Genomic DNA, 17,495 nt, shown 5'->3' with positions numbered 1-17,495 from the left:
CACGTTTACTGAAGCATTTACTTACAATAGTCAAGATCTGAAAATAACCTAAAGATCCATCAATAGTAGTTTGGATAAAGATGTGGGGTGTGTCTGTATATATGTATATATGTATACACACATACACAAAATGGAATATGTATTATTCAGCCATTTGTGACATGGATCTTGAGGGCAAAATGCTAAGTGAGGTAAGTCAGACCCAGGAAGACAAATACTGTATGATATCACTTATATGTGGAATCTAAAAAAGCTGAGATATCATAAAACAGAATGTAGAATGATGGTTACCAGATGCTGGGGGTGGGAAAATTGAGGATGTGTTGTTTAAGGGTACAAACTTGGAACTGATAAATAGGTCCTAGAGATCTAAAGCACAGCAGAGTGATTATAAACAACAATGTTGTATTATAAACATCAGAGGTACTAAGAGACTAGATCTTAATTGTTCCCACCGCAAAAAAAGATGACAATGATGTGGTGTCAGCTAATGCTATGGTGGTAATCATATTGCAATATATAAATCCAACATGTTGTAACCTTAAACTTATACAATGTTACGTGTCAATTATATATCAAGAAAAATAAATTTTAAAAATTTTACATATGGAAAATGCAGTTAAGCAATACTGAAAGGATATTTGTAACCCTGAAAACATGTATTAGGGAAGAGAATAAATTTAAAGTTCTAGCCATTTGTCTCAAGTTAGTCTAAAAAAAAAAAATAGCCAAGTCATTCCAAAGAGAACAAGAGAAAGGAAGTACTGAAGATTAGGGTAGAGATTAACAAAATAAAATCAAATACACAAACGAAAGGATCAGTAAAGTCTTTTTTTAATTTTTTGTGAAGGGGCAGAATAATAACAAGAGAAATCTTAGAAAAGTGGTCAAGGAAGACAAATGGAGAACATACCAATATGAGGAATGAAAGAGGGAATGTTACTACAGATATATGCTGACTTTAAATGGATAACATCGTAAGTTATATCAATAAATTTGAAAATTATATTAAATGGAGAACATCTTAAGGAATTAATTTCACCAAAAGTAATTTTTTAAAAAGATAATTACCTGTGAATTTTTTTTTTTTAAGATTTTATTTATTTATTTGAGAGAGAGAATGAGATAGAGCATGAGAGGGGGAAGGGTCAGAGGGAGAAGCAGACTCCCTGCTCAGCAGGGAGCGCGATGCAGGACTCAATCCCGGGACTCCAGGATCATGACCTGAGCCGAAGGCAGTCGCTTAAACAACTGAGCCACCCAGGCGCCCCGATAAGTACCTGTGAAATTTAAAGTGCTGGCACATCTGTGTGGCTCAGTAGGTTAAACATCTAACTCTTGATTTCTGCTCAGGTCATGATCTCAGGGTTGTGAAATCAAGCCCGGCATCGGACTCCATGCTGAGCATGGAGCCTACTTAAGATTCTCTCTCTCCCTCTGCCTCTCCCTCCCACCCCCACTCTAAAAAAACAAAAAAAACAAAAAAAGTGCTATGAGATAGCTAAAATAAAGAGTTAGAAAATATTTGCAATCTGTAAGTACTAACTTCATACTCCATGCTCAATCTCTTCTCTTGCTTAAAATAAGAGGCAAGTTAAGGGGGAAAACAAATAAAATTTCTCAGTCTCACTTGGAGAAGGCAGTACATGGCGCATGTGACCCAATTCCAGGGCAGATATGAGTAGACATCTGTAGCTTTGTTTTTCAGAGAATGCTTTTGCTTTTTTGATAAAAAGAGACTTGCTAAGCTCTCATCTATAATAAGAATCCAAGAAAACGCTGTGGGGGGAAACCTACAAAGTGGGCAATGAAATCAGAAAAAACCTAATTAAAGACAGCTCATAAGGTGCCATCCATAATGGCTGAATTATTTGTTGACTTGCCTTTGGCTTGGGATGACGGTGGGAAAGGAGAATGGATAACCTTTAAATATTCCTACTGCCCTCATCTAGGTTTGACACAGGAAATCATACTATCTATATGGTGCCCAAAATTTATTTTAATGGGCCCCAGGTTGATGCTTCCAGGCACCTTACCAAAAGAAATGCAAATCCTCTTTGAAAAAATTCAGACCTGGAGGCACTTGGGTGGCGCAGTCAGTTGGATGACCTCTTGGTTTTGCCTCAGGTTGTGATCTTAGGGTCTTGGGATTGGGCCCATGTCAGGCTCCGTGCTCAGCGCAGAGTCTGCTTGAGATTCTCTCTCCTTCCCTCTGCCCCTCCCGCTTCTGTGTTCTCTCTAAAATAAATCTATAAATAAATAAATAAATTCAGACCTAAAAGAATTCCCACAGATAAAGTTCCAGTGAAAATGTGCACACAATTAGAAATCACAAAGCTCAGGTAGAAAAAAATTCCCCCTGAGTGAAGAAAAAAGCTACAGGAGTAGCACTGCAAAAATTTCACTTATTGTCATTATCTTATACAGAATGTGGAAAAGTATATTTAATACGTAAAACTCAACATAAAGGGTATCAAAAGAATGACCAGGACAAGAGACTATCAAAATTTTGCCAAGATTAACAAAACAGAACTTCTAGTAAAAAATATGTAACAGAAATTAGAAATACAATATATGTGCTCTAGAGCAAACTGGACACAGGTAGAAAGAGTATTAGAGAAATGGAGATAGATCTGAAGAAATTATCATGCATCCAATTGGAGTTCCAAAATGAAAGAGTAGAGGGAATATAGGAGGTGCAATATACATAAAAGCCAAAAACCAAAAAACAACAACAAAAAAAACACAAAAAAAACAAACCAGGGGCTAAGAACTTCCGATAGTTGATAAAATATGCAAATCTCAGATTCAGGAAAGTAGAATGAGAAAAAAAAGGAAAATGATAAACATGGGTAATTAAAAACCAACAATGACTATATAAAATAATTAGATCTAATTTGTGGAACTGAAGATAAAATGATAGAACTAGAATATCAACAACAATGGCATATAAATTAAGTGGAGTTAAGCAGATTGAAGTTCTAATAATCTAAGTTTGTTGTATGGTATGGGAAGAAGGAAAACCATTCAGAGTCTAGTTGATAAACAGAAACCAAGTTAGATATTTTCAACAAAGGGAATTTAACACAGAGAACTGATTACATCATATATATCCAGGTATTATGCAAAGGATGAGGGACAAAATAGTAACAAAATTAAAGAGCTTAGTCAGGTGTACTGCTTTGGAAGTCATCAGAAAACATGATGTGGTTAAAATATCCCTAGGGTTGAGATTTTTCAGAGACAGAACAATGAGTAAAAACTGAATTTGTTAGTAGTATTTCCAACAATGTATAGAGCAATAGATATACTGTTTTGGTGTTTTCAGTATTTTTTCTAAAACCACAACTGAGTAGTTGGCTTCCAAGATGAATGAGAGTTCTAGAACATAGGAGCAATCCATATGCCTTAAAGATTCCAGATTACTTAAGGTCTAGCCTTAAACTGGTTCCTTGATTCTTTTGGAGGTATACAGTAATGTAGCTGACCTCGAGTCTTCCCAGGCCCAAGAAAGCTTCCTCAGACTTATCTCCAACAAAAGGTTTCATGTTCAGAATTAGAAGAGCTTAGGTGCTCATAATTGACCTTTCATCAAGCTATTAAAACACCTTACTCACGGGGCGCCTGGGTGGCTCAGTCATTAAGCGTCTGCCTTCGGCTCAGGTCATGATCCCAGAGTCCTGGGATCCAGCCCCGCATTGGGCTCCCTGCTCGGCGGGAAGCCTGCTTCTCCCTCTCCCACTCCCCCTGCTTGTGTTCCCTCTCTCGCTGTGTCTCTCTCTATCAAATAAATAAAATCTTAAAAAAAAAAAAAAAAAACACCTTATTCACAAAACAACCTAAAAAGGGCATATATAGTCCATCCTCCAGGTTATATAAACGAGAAAAACAAGTCCTGGAGGGGATGCAAGTGGTATGTAACCATACAACTAAATAATGGTCCAACCTGGATTAGATCTCAGATCATGTAATCTTTGATCTTTATTTTATACGCAGCTGACTCCCAGTACACAATATTCGTGAAATGGTACTTGTATAGCCAGCATGTTTGCTTATGAAACAAGGACTATTTATTTACTGCATTAAAAAAAATACAAGAGGAAATATAGTTGAAGTGAACCTAGCCACATTTAAATTAATCAAAGTAATATGCTGAAGCACTAGCTTACTATTTATCTCCTTCACAAACTTCCATCTAAAGTCTTAGCTACTGTTCACTTGCCAATATTCTGGTTTTCACTTGGTACTTATAAATTGATATTTTAAGAATAAACTGCTCCCAGGACGCCTCGGTGGCTCAGCAGGTTAAGCATCTGCCTTCAGTTCAGGTCATGATCCCAGAGTTCTGGGATCGAGTTCCGCATCGGGCTCCCTGCTTGGCTGGGAGTCTGCTTCTCCCTCTGCCTCTGCCTGCCACCTCCCCTGCTTGTACACTCTCTCTCTCTCTGACAAATAAATAAAATCTTAAAAAAAAAAAAACTGCTCCAGAATCTTGCCATGTGTTAGTTATATTGTTTATATCTCCCCCCAAACTGAGCTTTTGTGTTTAAACAGATATGCTTACCATATATAGCCATCTGAACCTGCTCAGACTATAATGAATGCCCACTTATTATTAATGGATGCTTAATCAATTATTTTGTGTACTCAGGATGACCTCTGGCATAGGTCATCAACTAAAGTAATGTTGCTCAAATCTTCTATAACTAGTACAACCTCAGGTTTAGCTTTCTTAATATTTTACAAAAATTGCATAGATAAGATTGTGGGCTGTAACATTATTTAAGGTTAAATAAGCAACTTAGGCATTAAAAATTTCAGAACTGCTTGTATCTATTACATCTTAGTGTTTGAAAACTGCACACTGTATCTCCTGGTAGAGAAGACTTCTTTATTCTGTACCTAGGGCATGCACAGTTCTTCCATAAATTCTCCTAAAGATGGTGCTACTTTATTTTTCTTCTTTCCTACCTCTGATTACAGTACTGTGTATCATCAACTACTATACACCTGTTAGACTGGTTAAAAAATATATTAACAATACCAAGTGCTGGAGAGGATGTGGAACAACTAGAGCTCTCATATATTCCTGATGAGAATGAAAAATGATACACCCACTCTCAAAAACATTTTAGGAGTTTGTTTTTTTTTTAATTTCTTTTTTTATTTCAATTAGTTACCATATATGGTAAAATTGGTTTCAGGTATAGAATTTAGTAATTCATCCGTTACATATAATACCCAGTGCTCATCATAACAAGTGCTCTCCTTAATACCCATCACCCATTTAGCCCATCCCCAGCCCACCTCCTTCCATCAACTGTTTGTTCTCTATAGTTAAGAGTCACTTATGGTTTGCTTCCCTCTTTCCCCTTCCTCTATGTTCATCTGTTTTGTTTCTTATAATGTTAAACATACTCTAACATATGACTTAGCAATCACACTCCTAAGTATTTACTAAAGTGAACTAAAAACATGTTCACACAAAAACCTGTTAATAGGTAGTTGAACAGCAGCTTTACTGATAACTGATAACAACTGGAAAAACCACCTTAAAGCTCTTGGTTAATGGATAAACAAGTGGTGGTACAACTATATAACAGACTTACTACTCAGCAGTAAAAAAGAATCAACTACTGATAAATGCAAAACCTGGATGAACCTCAAAATGCAATTCTCTGAAAGTCAGTCTCAAAAGATTACATGCTTTATGATTTCATTTATATGACATTCTTGAAAAGCAAACAATTGTGACAGAGAATTGACCAACAGTTGCCAGTGGATATGGAATGGGGAGAGGGTGTGACTACAAAGAAACAGCCCTGTTCCTTTTTCTGATTGTGGTGGTTAGATAAACCTGGCATATATTAAAATTTATGAAATGGTTTACCAAAAGAGAATCAATTTTACTGTGTATTAGCTTTTTAAAAAAAGTATATCATCAAAGAAAGTGTTAGGAATCTATGAATTATGTAATCTCATGATTTTAAAGATGAGGAAACAAATCCAGGGGTATTAAAAGTGACTTGCTAATTAATGATCACAATTACTCAATGGCAATCCTCTCATTAAGAATTCAAAACTTAATACAAAGTATGGTTTACCTCAAAATAAGAAATTCAGTCAGAAATAAAAAATATGTAGAATTACGTAACAAACCAGGCCACAGATTTCACTTATATTTTAATATATATAAAATTCAACCATAATTTCTATGCCATATTTAGGTGGATAGGCCAAGAATAAAAAAAATTAAATTCTTACTTCCATTCAAGAAAGACTTCATAAACTGCACCTTAGTCATTAAGAAAGAAAACTCCTTCAATTTAGTTATTATATCCAGAATTTAGCAGAATTTCTAAGGTTACCTCTGAAAAACTCCAGTATTATTAGTTGTATCCTAAATCAATTATTTCCCTTCTGGATATTCTAGATATTAAAGAAAATATCCACTACTTCAACAGGTAAAAATCAGTCTAAGTTTGGTGGAACATGAGAAAATGGAAATAGGAAGAGGTATAAGAAAAGGAAATAAGATGAAAACAGAGGGGCTTGTACTATACAAATTACTAGCTATACTTAATAAAATATGAGATATTTTCTTACCCTTTTTAAAATTTTATTATGTTATGTTAATCACCATACATTACATCATTAGTTTTTGATGTAGTGTTCCATGATTCACTGTTTGCGTGTAACACCCAGTGCTCCATTCAGTATATGCCCTCTTTAATACCCATCACCAGGCTAACCCCTCTCCCCACCCCCTTCCCCTCTAGAACCCTCAGTTTGTTTCTCAGAGTCCATAGTCTCTCATGGTTCGTCTTCTTACCCTCTTCTTTAGGGATGATACACAAAAGTTTAATATTCAGGATCCTGGTTCTTTCCCAAATATTTCCTTCTGAGTCTCAGGTGTCAACTTACCACTCCACTTTACAGAGATTCAATAATCTTTTTCATAAGGTGCATTCAGCCTCATCTAACCATATCTTCATAATTTCCATGTGGGGTGATAATACCAATGAGACTATCTTAAAGTATATAGAAAGTAAACAGGGCATAGGCATGAAGAAAATATCAAAAATATTAATTTCTTGCTACTCTTAAGAATAAATGAACAATCATACATTCCACCAATAACAGTCCCAAATGATCAGATCTTGATATTATAATATGCAACAGAGTTTTAAAAGTCTTGAAGTTTATCTGATAAAAATCCTTATTTTTACAAATAAGAAACTAAAGGTTAATAGAGTTAATTATTACAAAGGTGAATTAAGAGCAGACCTCCTATTTACATAGTAATTATTCATACAATGCAGACTTAAATTTTGTCCCTCTTTCCTTAAGTCATTCTGCTTGCATACCCCCAAGATGAGAAGAATTAGCTAAACACTTGTTATTAATCCACATACTTTAGAGAACTGAAAGCAAAGAACCATGTCCTTGAATCTTCTTGTCAAATCTAATCTAAAATAAGTGATTTTGTTTACCTTAATATACAATATAAAAACATACAATTTTATGGCAATCTAACCTAAAATTAATGTTGAACTACCTTTAATCCTGTGTTGTTGTTGCTTTTACTGCTGTTAAGTAAGTAATGAGGAAAAAAGAAAAAAAAAAAGCTTATTACCAAGTTGTGTGACTATGCCATTTGCAAAGAGAACTATTTTTTTTAATAAACTCAAATTTTAACAAAATTGTCAAGTTTATTCCACACACAAACTTAAGTATTAAGAAGTCACAGGGGCGCCTGGGTGGCTCAGTTGGTTAAGCGACTGCCTTCAGCTCAGGTCATGATCCCGGAGTCCCGGGATCGAGTCCCGCATCGGGCTCCCTGCTCGGCAGGGGGTCTGCTTCTCCCTCTGCCCTCTTCCCTCTCGTGCTCTCTGTCTCTCATTCTCTCTCTCAAATAAATAAATAAAATCTTTAAAAAAAAAAAAAGAAGTCACAGTAAGAAAGTTACACTTCACGTAATATTTGCCCTGCAATTATCTGAAAATTCAGTATTAAAAATGATAGTAGAGGGGCGCCTGGGTGGCTCAGTCAGTAAAGCATCTGACTCTTGATTTTGGCTAACGTCATAATCTCAGAGTTGTGAGACTGAGTCCCGCATTGGGCTCTGCGCTGGGCTTGGAGCCTGCTTAAGATTCTCTCTCCCCCTCTCCGTCTGACCCTAGCTGCCCCCTCACAACTGGCTCACATTCTCTAAAATAAATAAATAAATAAATAAATAAATAAGAAAGAAACAAAGATCAGTAAAGAAAATTTCTGATTTAATTTAAAACTTTTATTCAAGGCTTTGTTCCCCATATTGTTAAATTTCTAAAGTACTATGATAAAGTCTATTTTGGTATTCATTATAAGAACTAATACAAGATTTTTATTTGCTGGTTTCTTTTTATTTTTTTGAGATCTACAACTAACCAGCTACTATTTTTCAGGCTCTATGATAAGCCTTGAGAACAGGTGAATAAAAACATGTCCTTACCTTCAAGGAGCATGTGGTTTAGTGTTTAAACATGTACAGTAGTAAATTATGATGCAACATGATACAATAATGAATGTACAAAGTAGAACAAAGAAAGATAATCAGAGAAAGTCAGGAAAGATTTCACAGTGATATCCGAATTGGCTTTGAGAAAGAAAAAGAATTTGTTGGTAGGACCCCAGGTCATTTCTTTATATGAAACTCTAGGAAAGACAAACTTATACAAGGTAGACCAGTGGTTGCCTAAAGCCAGGGATGCAGACTAGAGACTGAGAATTAATGTATACAAGAGGACCACTGAAGTGATGGAAATGTTCAGGATCCACTGGTTGTAGTGATAGTTACCTGGGTATATCCATTTGTTAAAACTCATCAAATCATATACTTAAATGTACACTTATCATATGTAATTTATACTTCAGTAAAGTTGATTTTTTAAAAGGGACTAGGGAAACCAAATGGGCCACTCTGTGTGTGGCAAAAACTCTCAATATTCCAATTACAAGGTAGTTATCAGTATTCTGTGAGGAAAAAAATGTTTTCTCTAAATAAACAGAGTTTAAAGCTCCAGCGCCGTTTCTTATTTTAGACTTCTCCTAAGGAAGTAATGGGCAAAAAATGCAGAGCTCGGCAGAGTTCCAATAAGAACAGGCTATTTCTAAGTTTACATGATATTGCTAAGAAAAGCATTTTCATAACATGAATTTCCATTTATATGTAATTATTGAATGTGTGGGTAAGAGAATACTAGATGAGTTGAAGAGTTCCTAGCTAACTTTGTTATTCTGGGAAAATTAATTCTCATCTTTGGAATTATTTCAGTTCTAAAACAAGAAGACTGGTTTCTCTATGATTTCTGTCATTTTTAAGATTCAACTCTTCTTACAAGGTTGAAATCTCTATATAGAGAGTCTCCAAATGAAATCCCTAAGGTAAGGCCCAGATGTGGAAATTGATGCATTAAAATAAGTTTTATTAAGTACACTAAATATCTGAAGTATCTTACCCAATATTTTAGATTGGTAATTTCAGGTTCTTAGTCACTTTTATGTATTTTCTTAATCAAATTTAATTTTGCTTATATCTGTTATTTCTTATTAGCTAATCTCACAGGTACTTCTAAAATGTCTACGGTGTTGGATACATTACTGTACATATACCACTCCTTTTCTCTGTGAATGAAGACACTGAAGGTTATAAAGATTACAAACTTTGCTCAAAATATCATCTTTGCAAAGACAAAACTATTAGACAAATGTGTCTTATAGGATTTTTTTAAGTAAAAAGTTCTAGAAAGAAGGCATATATAAATGGATAAATATTGGTACAAACATGGAAATTTTTCTTCTGGAAGGATATACAACAAAAAGTTAGTAATGCTACCTTTAAGGAGAGAGCCTAGGTGGAGAGAGGTAGTTTTTCTATTTTTACTTTCTGTATCACTGAAAAATTTCCAACATGAACATTTGTTAATTCCATTGTTTAAAAATCTTAGGTTAGACTTATGGGTTATATTTTTTTCTTTTCTATATTTAAGAAAAAAAGTAATGTTTGGTTTTTAAAATTTTTCTTCTTCTTCCTTTTCAAACAATAAGCCTGGTGGCTTAGTTGTTAATTCAGTTGCTTAGAGCACACAGAACAAAGGTCATAGGTTTGATTGATTACATTTGCAAAGAATAAAAATATCCCTCGGTCACAGAATACATTTTTAACTTTCAAAAGTCATCTGGCAAACTCGTGTTGCTGGTCACAAGGATGAATCAGGTAAGAGCATGTGGTTGACTCAATACAGAACATTAATCTTGGAAAATAACTCTTAAGTGATGTCTTACCGACAGAGGGTAAGAGAGTAGACAGCAGTGTTACTCATCTCTAAGTAAATGTTTCAATTTTCATATCTATCAACTCACTGCACTTCTGAATAGAACAGGAATAAGACCTTAACAATCGGAGAAAATATAGTCCCTGTACTTTCAGAAAAGCTAAAAACGGTTATGTCACAAAGCTTACTAATTTCAAAGATGATACAATTCTTATTAATACACTATATAAATATCAAATAAAATACATATATACCTGTAACATCTTCTGGATCTGAAACAACAATATGTGCATTTAGTTCCTGTAGCTTATGATGCAGTTCTTCTAATTTTTTATTTGATTTTTTCAAAATGTTGTCCACGTAAGCCAAACTTTTTTTATCTGTTGTGACTTTCCTCAGATTTTCAGCTCCTTCTTTGATTTTCAGTTCTTTCCTTATTTCTCTCTTGATTCGATCCTTGATATCATCCAATTTCTGTTGCACCATCGTATCTGAAAAGTCTAATTTTTGAACAGCACTCACATTCTCAGAAAATGGAAGACTTCGGGAATCTCCCTACAGAAAAAAAATAAACATACAAATGTGGTAGTTTAGGAAAGTTAGTTGCTCAGTAACATGTGCAGCACAAGAGCAAAACTATGTATTCAGTGATTCCTTATTAAGTACATTACATTTAATTATTTCCTTAATAAGCAACAGACTAGTTACCTTTATTATTACCATACAAAATCCTAAGTGCAAAAACTGCCCACTGACTAAATAGCATTATCTGACAAATTTATATTAAAGTAAACACATCTACACACAAAAGCATCTTAGGGTTCAATACAGAGAGTGGATTTCTGATATCCTATGAACCCAAGTTAGATCCCAACACCTACACTGTGACTCATGAGCAAGTTATTTAACCCTTCAAATATTCAGTTTAATCGTCTGTAAAATCAACATAATATTGCCACCTTTCAGAAGTATTGCGATAAACCAAAATATTTTATGTGAAGCTCCAAGTACAATTCTTGGCCCACTGTACAGTCACTCAAATAAGTGAAAATTATTATTAAATTCCATAGGTAAGATACAATTCTCTTTGATCTTCTTTAGAAAACCTCTTAAAAAACGAATATTGGCAAAAATAAAATCAAGTTATATCCTTACGACCACTTCTGGTTAATGAATTAAATGCATCAGGATTTGGAAAGACCATATTCAGAACTCTATATATTTCATGGCTAAGTATCCTAATTGATAACTTGGCTGACTCACTACAAAAACATCATTACTAGAAAATATGTCTCAATTATGTCCTACTGATAGAAGCTAAGATAATACACAGTATCAGTTATTCATCCTAAAATAAAAAACAGATTAGGTAAGCACATCAAATCTACATTTAAAACAAACCAAAGTTATGTCCTAGCTGTTTGATATCATTTGCTAATTTTATTTTTTAAAGATTTTATTTATTTATTTGACAGAGAGAGAGAGACAGAAAGAGAGGGAACACAAGCAGGGGGAGTGGGAGAGGGAGAAGCAGGCTTCCCGCCGAGCAGGGAGCCGGATGTGGGGCTCGATCCCAGGACCCTGGGACCATGACCTGAGCTGAAGGCAGACACTTACCGACTGAGCCACCCAGGCGCCCTCATTTGCTATTTTAAACTCCATTACTTTAATACTACTGGTTTTAAAATTTTTAATTTCTGAAACCCAAAAATTAGAGATAATGTTTACCTTTGGGAAGAGGAATTGAGTTTGTGAAGGTTCTAGAAAAGAGACATTTCACTGTGCACCCTTATGTACCTTTTGAACCACAGATCCAATTAATTAAAAGATTTTCCTTAATTTCTTCAGGAATCCATCATAACCATATAAATAAGTTCTGCTTAAATTCTTGGGTGCGAATACTTTTTACATCTAGTTCTTGACCACTAAAAACCAGGTTATCTTGCAGAATAGTGAGTTAATAGATGGGAATATGTGGGATCTAGTCTTGGCTTTGGACCAATTTACCCTGTGCCAAAGGGCATACTATACAAAAAATGAAGTAACTGATAAATCTATTCTTAACGTTTCTAGGGCCAAGAACCCCTTTGGAACTCTGACAAAAAAAAACAACAACAGTAGAACAAAGCAAATTTCATGTTTGTATATACAATTTCCAGGTTCCATGGATTGGAGATGAAGAATTCCTGGGAAAAGTGATCTATACCTAATTGGCCTTAAATTTCTGATCCTTATTTATGTGGATATATAATGATCTTCTACCGGACTAAAACAGTATCTAGATTTTTCACTACTTATAGTGGAATATAAATCCTATCATCCATTTATTCAGTTTCCAAAGTTTATGAATCTACCTTTGGCTGGTTATCAAAAATAATAGCACATGACTACTGTCAAAAAATAAAATGCCAAATTTCTGCTGTCTGGCTTCAGGTAAAGTGGATTGAGGCAAACAATACTTAGATGAAAAAGTTTAAGCTAATTGCATTCCTTTAGATATTTTTATTTCTAACCTTACAGACTCAGAAAACATGAACTGCTTTCATAAATTTGTGCTTTAATATTATGTACTAAGCTAGGGTTCCCTAAATTTCTTGGTTCATGGTGACCTTAGTGTGTCAGTAATTTTTTCCATATGCCCTATAGGCCAAGAGAAATATCTAACAATTCTGTATTAAATAGTAAGTTCCTAATTACTTAATACTTAAATTATAACTCAGTAGCTTTTTGAAATAATACAAATATGAAAGAAAACATTACATTTTTAAAAAATTCTTTAATAACTACAGTTACTTATTAATGTTGGGTACTTTCACCATTTCTCAAACTTTGAAATCAGACTGGACACTCCCACCTTCATTTTCTGTTCCTCCATACACAGGAAATGTAGAATAATCTAATAATAAAACTTAACCGACTCCAGTTAGTTCACATGATACCCAACAAATGGTGTCACTGTGTTTCCCTGGAAATTTTCAAATACACTGCAACATCCTGAGAGTTGCTGAGGCACCCCAGAGAGTCTTGTTGTACAGTTTGAGAATTGTGGTACTAAAATATAAAGGCTGTTACAAAAAAAAAACCTGTTCTATGAAAATGGCATCAGTATTTGATGTGAATCCTTGAAGGTCTTTTGCCTACTTCAAATCTCATTTCTTTCCAATTTGCTACCTAAATCCCAATCCTATCAAACTACAGAATTTACTGCTGGAGACAATCTCTTGGCTCAGCTACTAATGCATGCTGCACCTTTGGGATATACTACCTTTCCTTCTTTTCTTCAACTATCTCTTCCTAGTCCCTTCTCTGCCTAACTTCTATTTTGTTTCAAAGCTGACCACAAATCTTCCTGGGAAAGAATTTCCTGCCTATGCCCTCTTAGAATTTAGATTAAATGCCTCTCTTCACTACCCCAAAGACTATTAGCAATTTGAGGGTAAGGCTTATACCTGGCATAGCAGTTCTGTTTTGCTTTCTTAATGATTAGTCCATTATATTATTTAATACTCTTCTTCTTTCTTTTTTAAAGTTTTATTTATTTATTTGACAGAGAGAGAGATTGTGAGAGCAGGAACACAAGCAGGGGGAGTGGGAGAGGGAGAAGCAGGCTTCCCGCGGAGCAGGGAGCCCGATGCGGGGCTCAATCCCAGGACCCTGGGATCATGACCTGAGCCGAAGGCAGATGCCTAACGACTGAGCCACCCAGGCGCCCCTAATATTCTTCTTTTTGAATTCAGGAAAGTCTGTCACTGCTGAGGAACTCATGCTTTCCTCTTTCTGATAAAGAGAACTTATACTCTAGGAAACTCAAAGGCAAAACTGATATTCAACCATAGCAACTATATTAGCTAGGATTAGATATAAACCATAGGTGGTTAAGCATGTTTGCTTTCTCTTCCTTTTCATAGGCCTAAATTTTTAGTAACCATATTTTATTCCCATCTTTTGTTGTGACATGGTTTAAATATTTTTTGAAAAGGAGCAAGAGATACCAGTAATTTAAGATAAATGTCCCCTGACAGTAGGCAGGAAAGATTACAGTACTTTCTATTACTCCTTTCCTAAAAATTTTAGTGCAGTAAACTGTGAAATTTACTGGAAAATATAATTTTCTTGCATTTGAAACAAGTGAAATGAGATATTTTATTAACTTATGTCTCTACCCTAAAAAAAAATAATAAAACAATTATGTCATAAATGCCAGAATCAGTACTGGGCAATGAAATAATATTTCTGACACAGGTAAAATAAATTAGCCTCAGAAAATAAATAGCTATTTAACCAGTGAAAACCTTCAGTGATAATCTTTGTCTCAGTAGCTTCTATTACAGGCGGTAATAACTGTCTACACCATCTATATTACATTATGTTTACAAGCTTAACACTTTCATCTGCATTCACAACTGTTTTCTACTCTGTAAAATTTGATGCCTACTCCCAAATTAAACAGTAGATACCTTTTTTCATCTTTTCAAAATAAAGTTAGATACAACCTCTAATCACAAACTCCTTTTAAAATTCACTAATACGCTCAGAAAGTATGCAGATAAAAGATTTAAAAAAATGAACTAATCCTAAGCATAAAACTAAACTCAACAATATTAATAATGCTGCACCAATTATCTATACATAAAAGGAACCTCATAATTCTCATCTCTTTTATCACTGAAATCATAAGCTAGCCACTCCATTCTAGTCAAATTAATCTAACATTTTGCTGTTTACATTATTTTACCTTGTCTTTCTTATGCCCTATTTATCTAAATTCAGCATCACAAAATACTTGTTTAAAAAATATTTTAAGTCTTTCATGGTTCTATTTTAAATTTTATATCATCCATATGTTTAATGCAGTCATTCAATCAAATGGATAAAATCCAAACAAAAGGAAATCATCAGTAAAATTAATACCCTCAGGATTTATAGAACTGAAATGATTTTTAGTTAAATAGGTTTCAAGTGGCTAAATAAAAGGAATAGAGACCCCAATGAGTAAGAAACAGAAAGTAAAAATTAGGTGGATTTCAAAGGAACCAAAATAAATTAAAAACTGAGTGGTTAGGTTAAATAGCATATTAGACCAAGATAATGAATTAGTATACTGGCAGGTAGAAAACTGGAGAAATTACTCTGAATTCATCACACAGAGATATGAGAAATTAAAAGGCATGGAAGATAAAATGAGAAGACCCAAGATGCATCTAGGAAGAGCTCCAGAATAAGAGAATAAAGAAAATGAGGGAGAAGTACTGCATGAAGATAAATGAGTGGGAATTTTCCAGAATTGAAGAATGATATAAATCCTTGGGCCAGAAAGCCACACCAAATTGTAATAAGATAAATGAAAATAACAACAGAAATAAACAGAGGAAAGGCATTTTATCAACAAATGAATGACAATCAGAGCAACAGAAGACTTTCCTTAATGACAACAGAGGCCCAAAACTATCAAACTTCTATAAGATTTTGAGCTTTTATCTTAAGGTCTTCAGATATTGCTAAGGCTTTCTCAAAAAAAAAAAAAAAAATTTTTTTTTTTTTAAATCTGCCTCAAAATATTAACATTCTGGGGAAAATTACAGGTGAACTAACCTAGAGTTCATGTTATATTTACATCATTCTCCTGTTCACTAATCATGTATCTGTTAATATACATTAAAGAAAAACTGTGCTGCGGCAGAAGAGAATGCACCACTGTTACCTCTGAAACTGACAAAGATTTTTCTAATCATAATGTTAGCAATAATCCAATGTAAACTGTTTAAGTCTTTATAAAAGCTGGAAATCTGTAACAAGAAACTTAAAAATAGTCATTTCTTTCACCTAGTCATCCTAATTCTAGAAATATAACCTAAGAAATAATTATAAATTATTACTTCATAGAACGGTCAATTCAATAATTTTAAAAATCATCAATAACATACACAAGGCAGTGTTACAGGCATGGACTTCCTCATAAAACTTACAAATAGCAGAGCTTTAAACCAATTTATAGGGAGAGAGAAACACTGAGGATGCTACTAAGTGTCACAACAGAAGAATTTCAAACAGACTAGGGAATAAGAAAAGATTTCTCTTATTTTCACCCTTTATTATTCCATAGTAGTATGTACAGCCTCATATATTGCTATGTACACACAATTTTATTTCAAATTATGTTTAAAAATGGGGGAAAAGTTTAGCAAAAAAATAAATTAAAATATTAATTATTTCTGGGTCAGGACGCCTGGGTGTCTCAGCTGGTTACGCTCTGCCTTCGGCTTGTGTCATGATCCCAGAGCCCTGGGATCGAGTCCCGCATTGGGCTCCTTGCTCAGCAGGGAGCCTGCTTCTTCCTCCGCCTACCACTCCCCCCTGCTTGTGCTCTTTCTCTGACAAATAAATAAATATAATCTTTAAAAAAATAATTATTTCTGGGTAAGAAAATAAAGAGGAATTTTCATTTTATTCTTTAAAGTATTCCAAATTTGCTCATTTTTTTTTTTTAAGTAACGAACATATGCTGCCTATCTAATAAGGAGGGAAAGACATTATTTAAAAGAAACCAAAAATAACTTTCACTGTATTTCAGTTTTGGCAAATGTAAAGCCTATACTGGTATCTTATAGTCTATGGTATATTTGCTATTTAACTAGGTTATTTTGAGTCAATACAATTTCAAGGCAAAGGGTAAGACTACACATTCCACTAATTAGACAATATCACGTGTGAGCCACGTATTTCAAATACACAGATGTGAAATTATGTATTTAATAAATACAACTATTTTTACTTTATAAAATAATGAAATTCTGATCTGTAGACTAAAACATAAACTGGTATTTTCAAATTATTACATTTTAACAGACAGTGAAGTAAAGAAAAACAGTAAAATAAGAACAGGATCAGATTCAAAGAACAAAATGAAGAAAAAGGTCTGTTACTTATGATCAAATACTTCATTTAGGGAGAGCTAGGAAAGGATGTTTACTCCTCACTGGCCAAGTTCCCAGAGAAGAAGTAAAAAAGCTGTTATTTTCTCTACACTATAGACATATAAAACAGTCTGATCTGTTAGATGCCAAGAAATGCTAGAGAGCCCATAAAAACTCACTGGGAACAATGGCTCATATAATGTTTTAGCTAGAAAGAACTTCAAAGATCAAGTAGCCTAACTCCCTTGTTTTAGTTTTGAGGAAA

The 17,495-nt window shown here is 34.2% G+C and overlaps 1 protein-coding gene across 1 annotated transcript in view; it reads right to left on the bottom strand.

The window, feature by feature from the left end:
- Positions 1-17,495, bottom strand: part of PKN2 (protein kinase N2) — a 139,224-nt gene that overhangs the window by 81,292 nt on the left and 40,437 nt on the right. The window contains exon 2 of the mRNA XM_021689950.2: positions 10,571-10,871. Coding sequence (XP_021545625.1) covers positions 10,571-10,871 — 301 coding nt within the window. The remainder of the gene's footprint in view (positions 1-10,570; positions 10,872-17,495) is intronic.

Source organism: Neomonachus schauinslandi, chromosome 4 (genome assembly GCF_002201575.2).
Source record: "Neomonachus schauinslandi chromosome 4, ASM220157v2, whole genome shotgun sequence".
In the NCBI taxonomy this organism is placed as follows: Eukaryota; Metazoa; Chordata; class Mammalia; order Carnivora; family Phocidae; genus Neomonachus; species Neomonachus schauinslandi.
The sequence above is the reverse complement of the archived record's forward strand: the minus strand, read 5'-3'. Positions and strand labels throughout refer to the sequence as shown.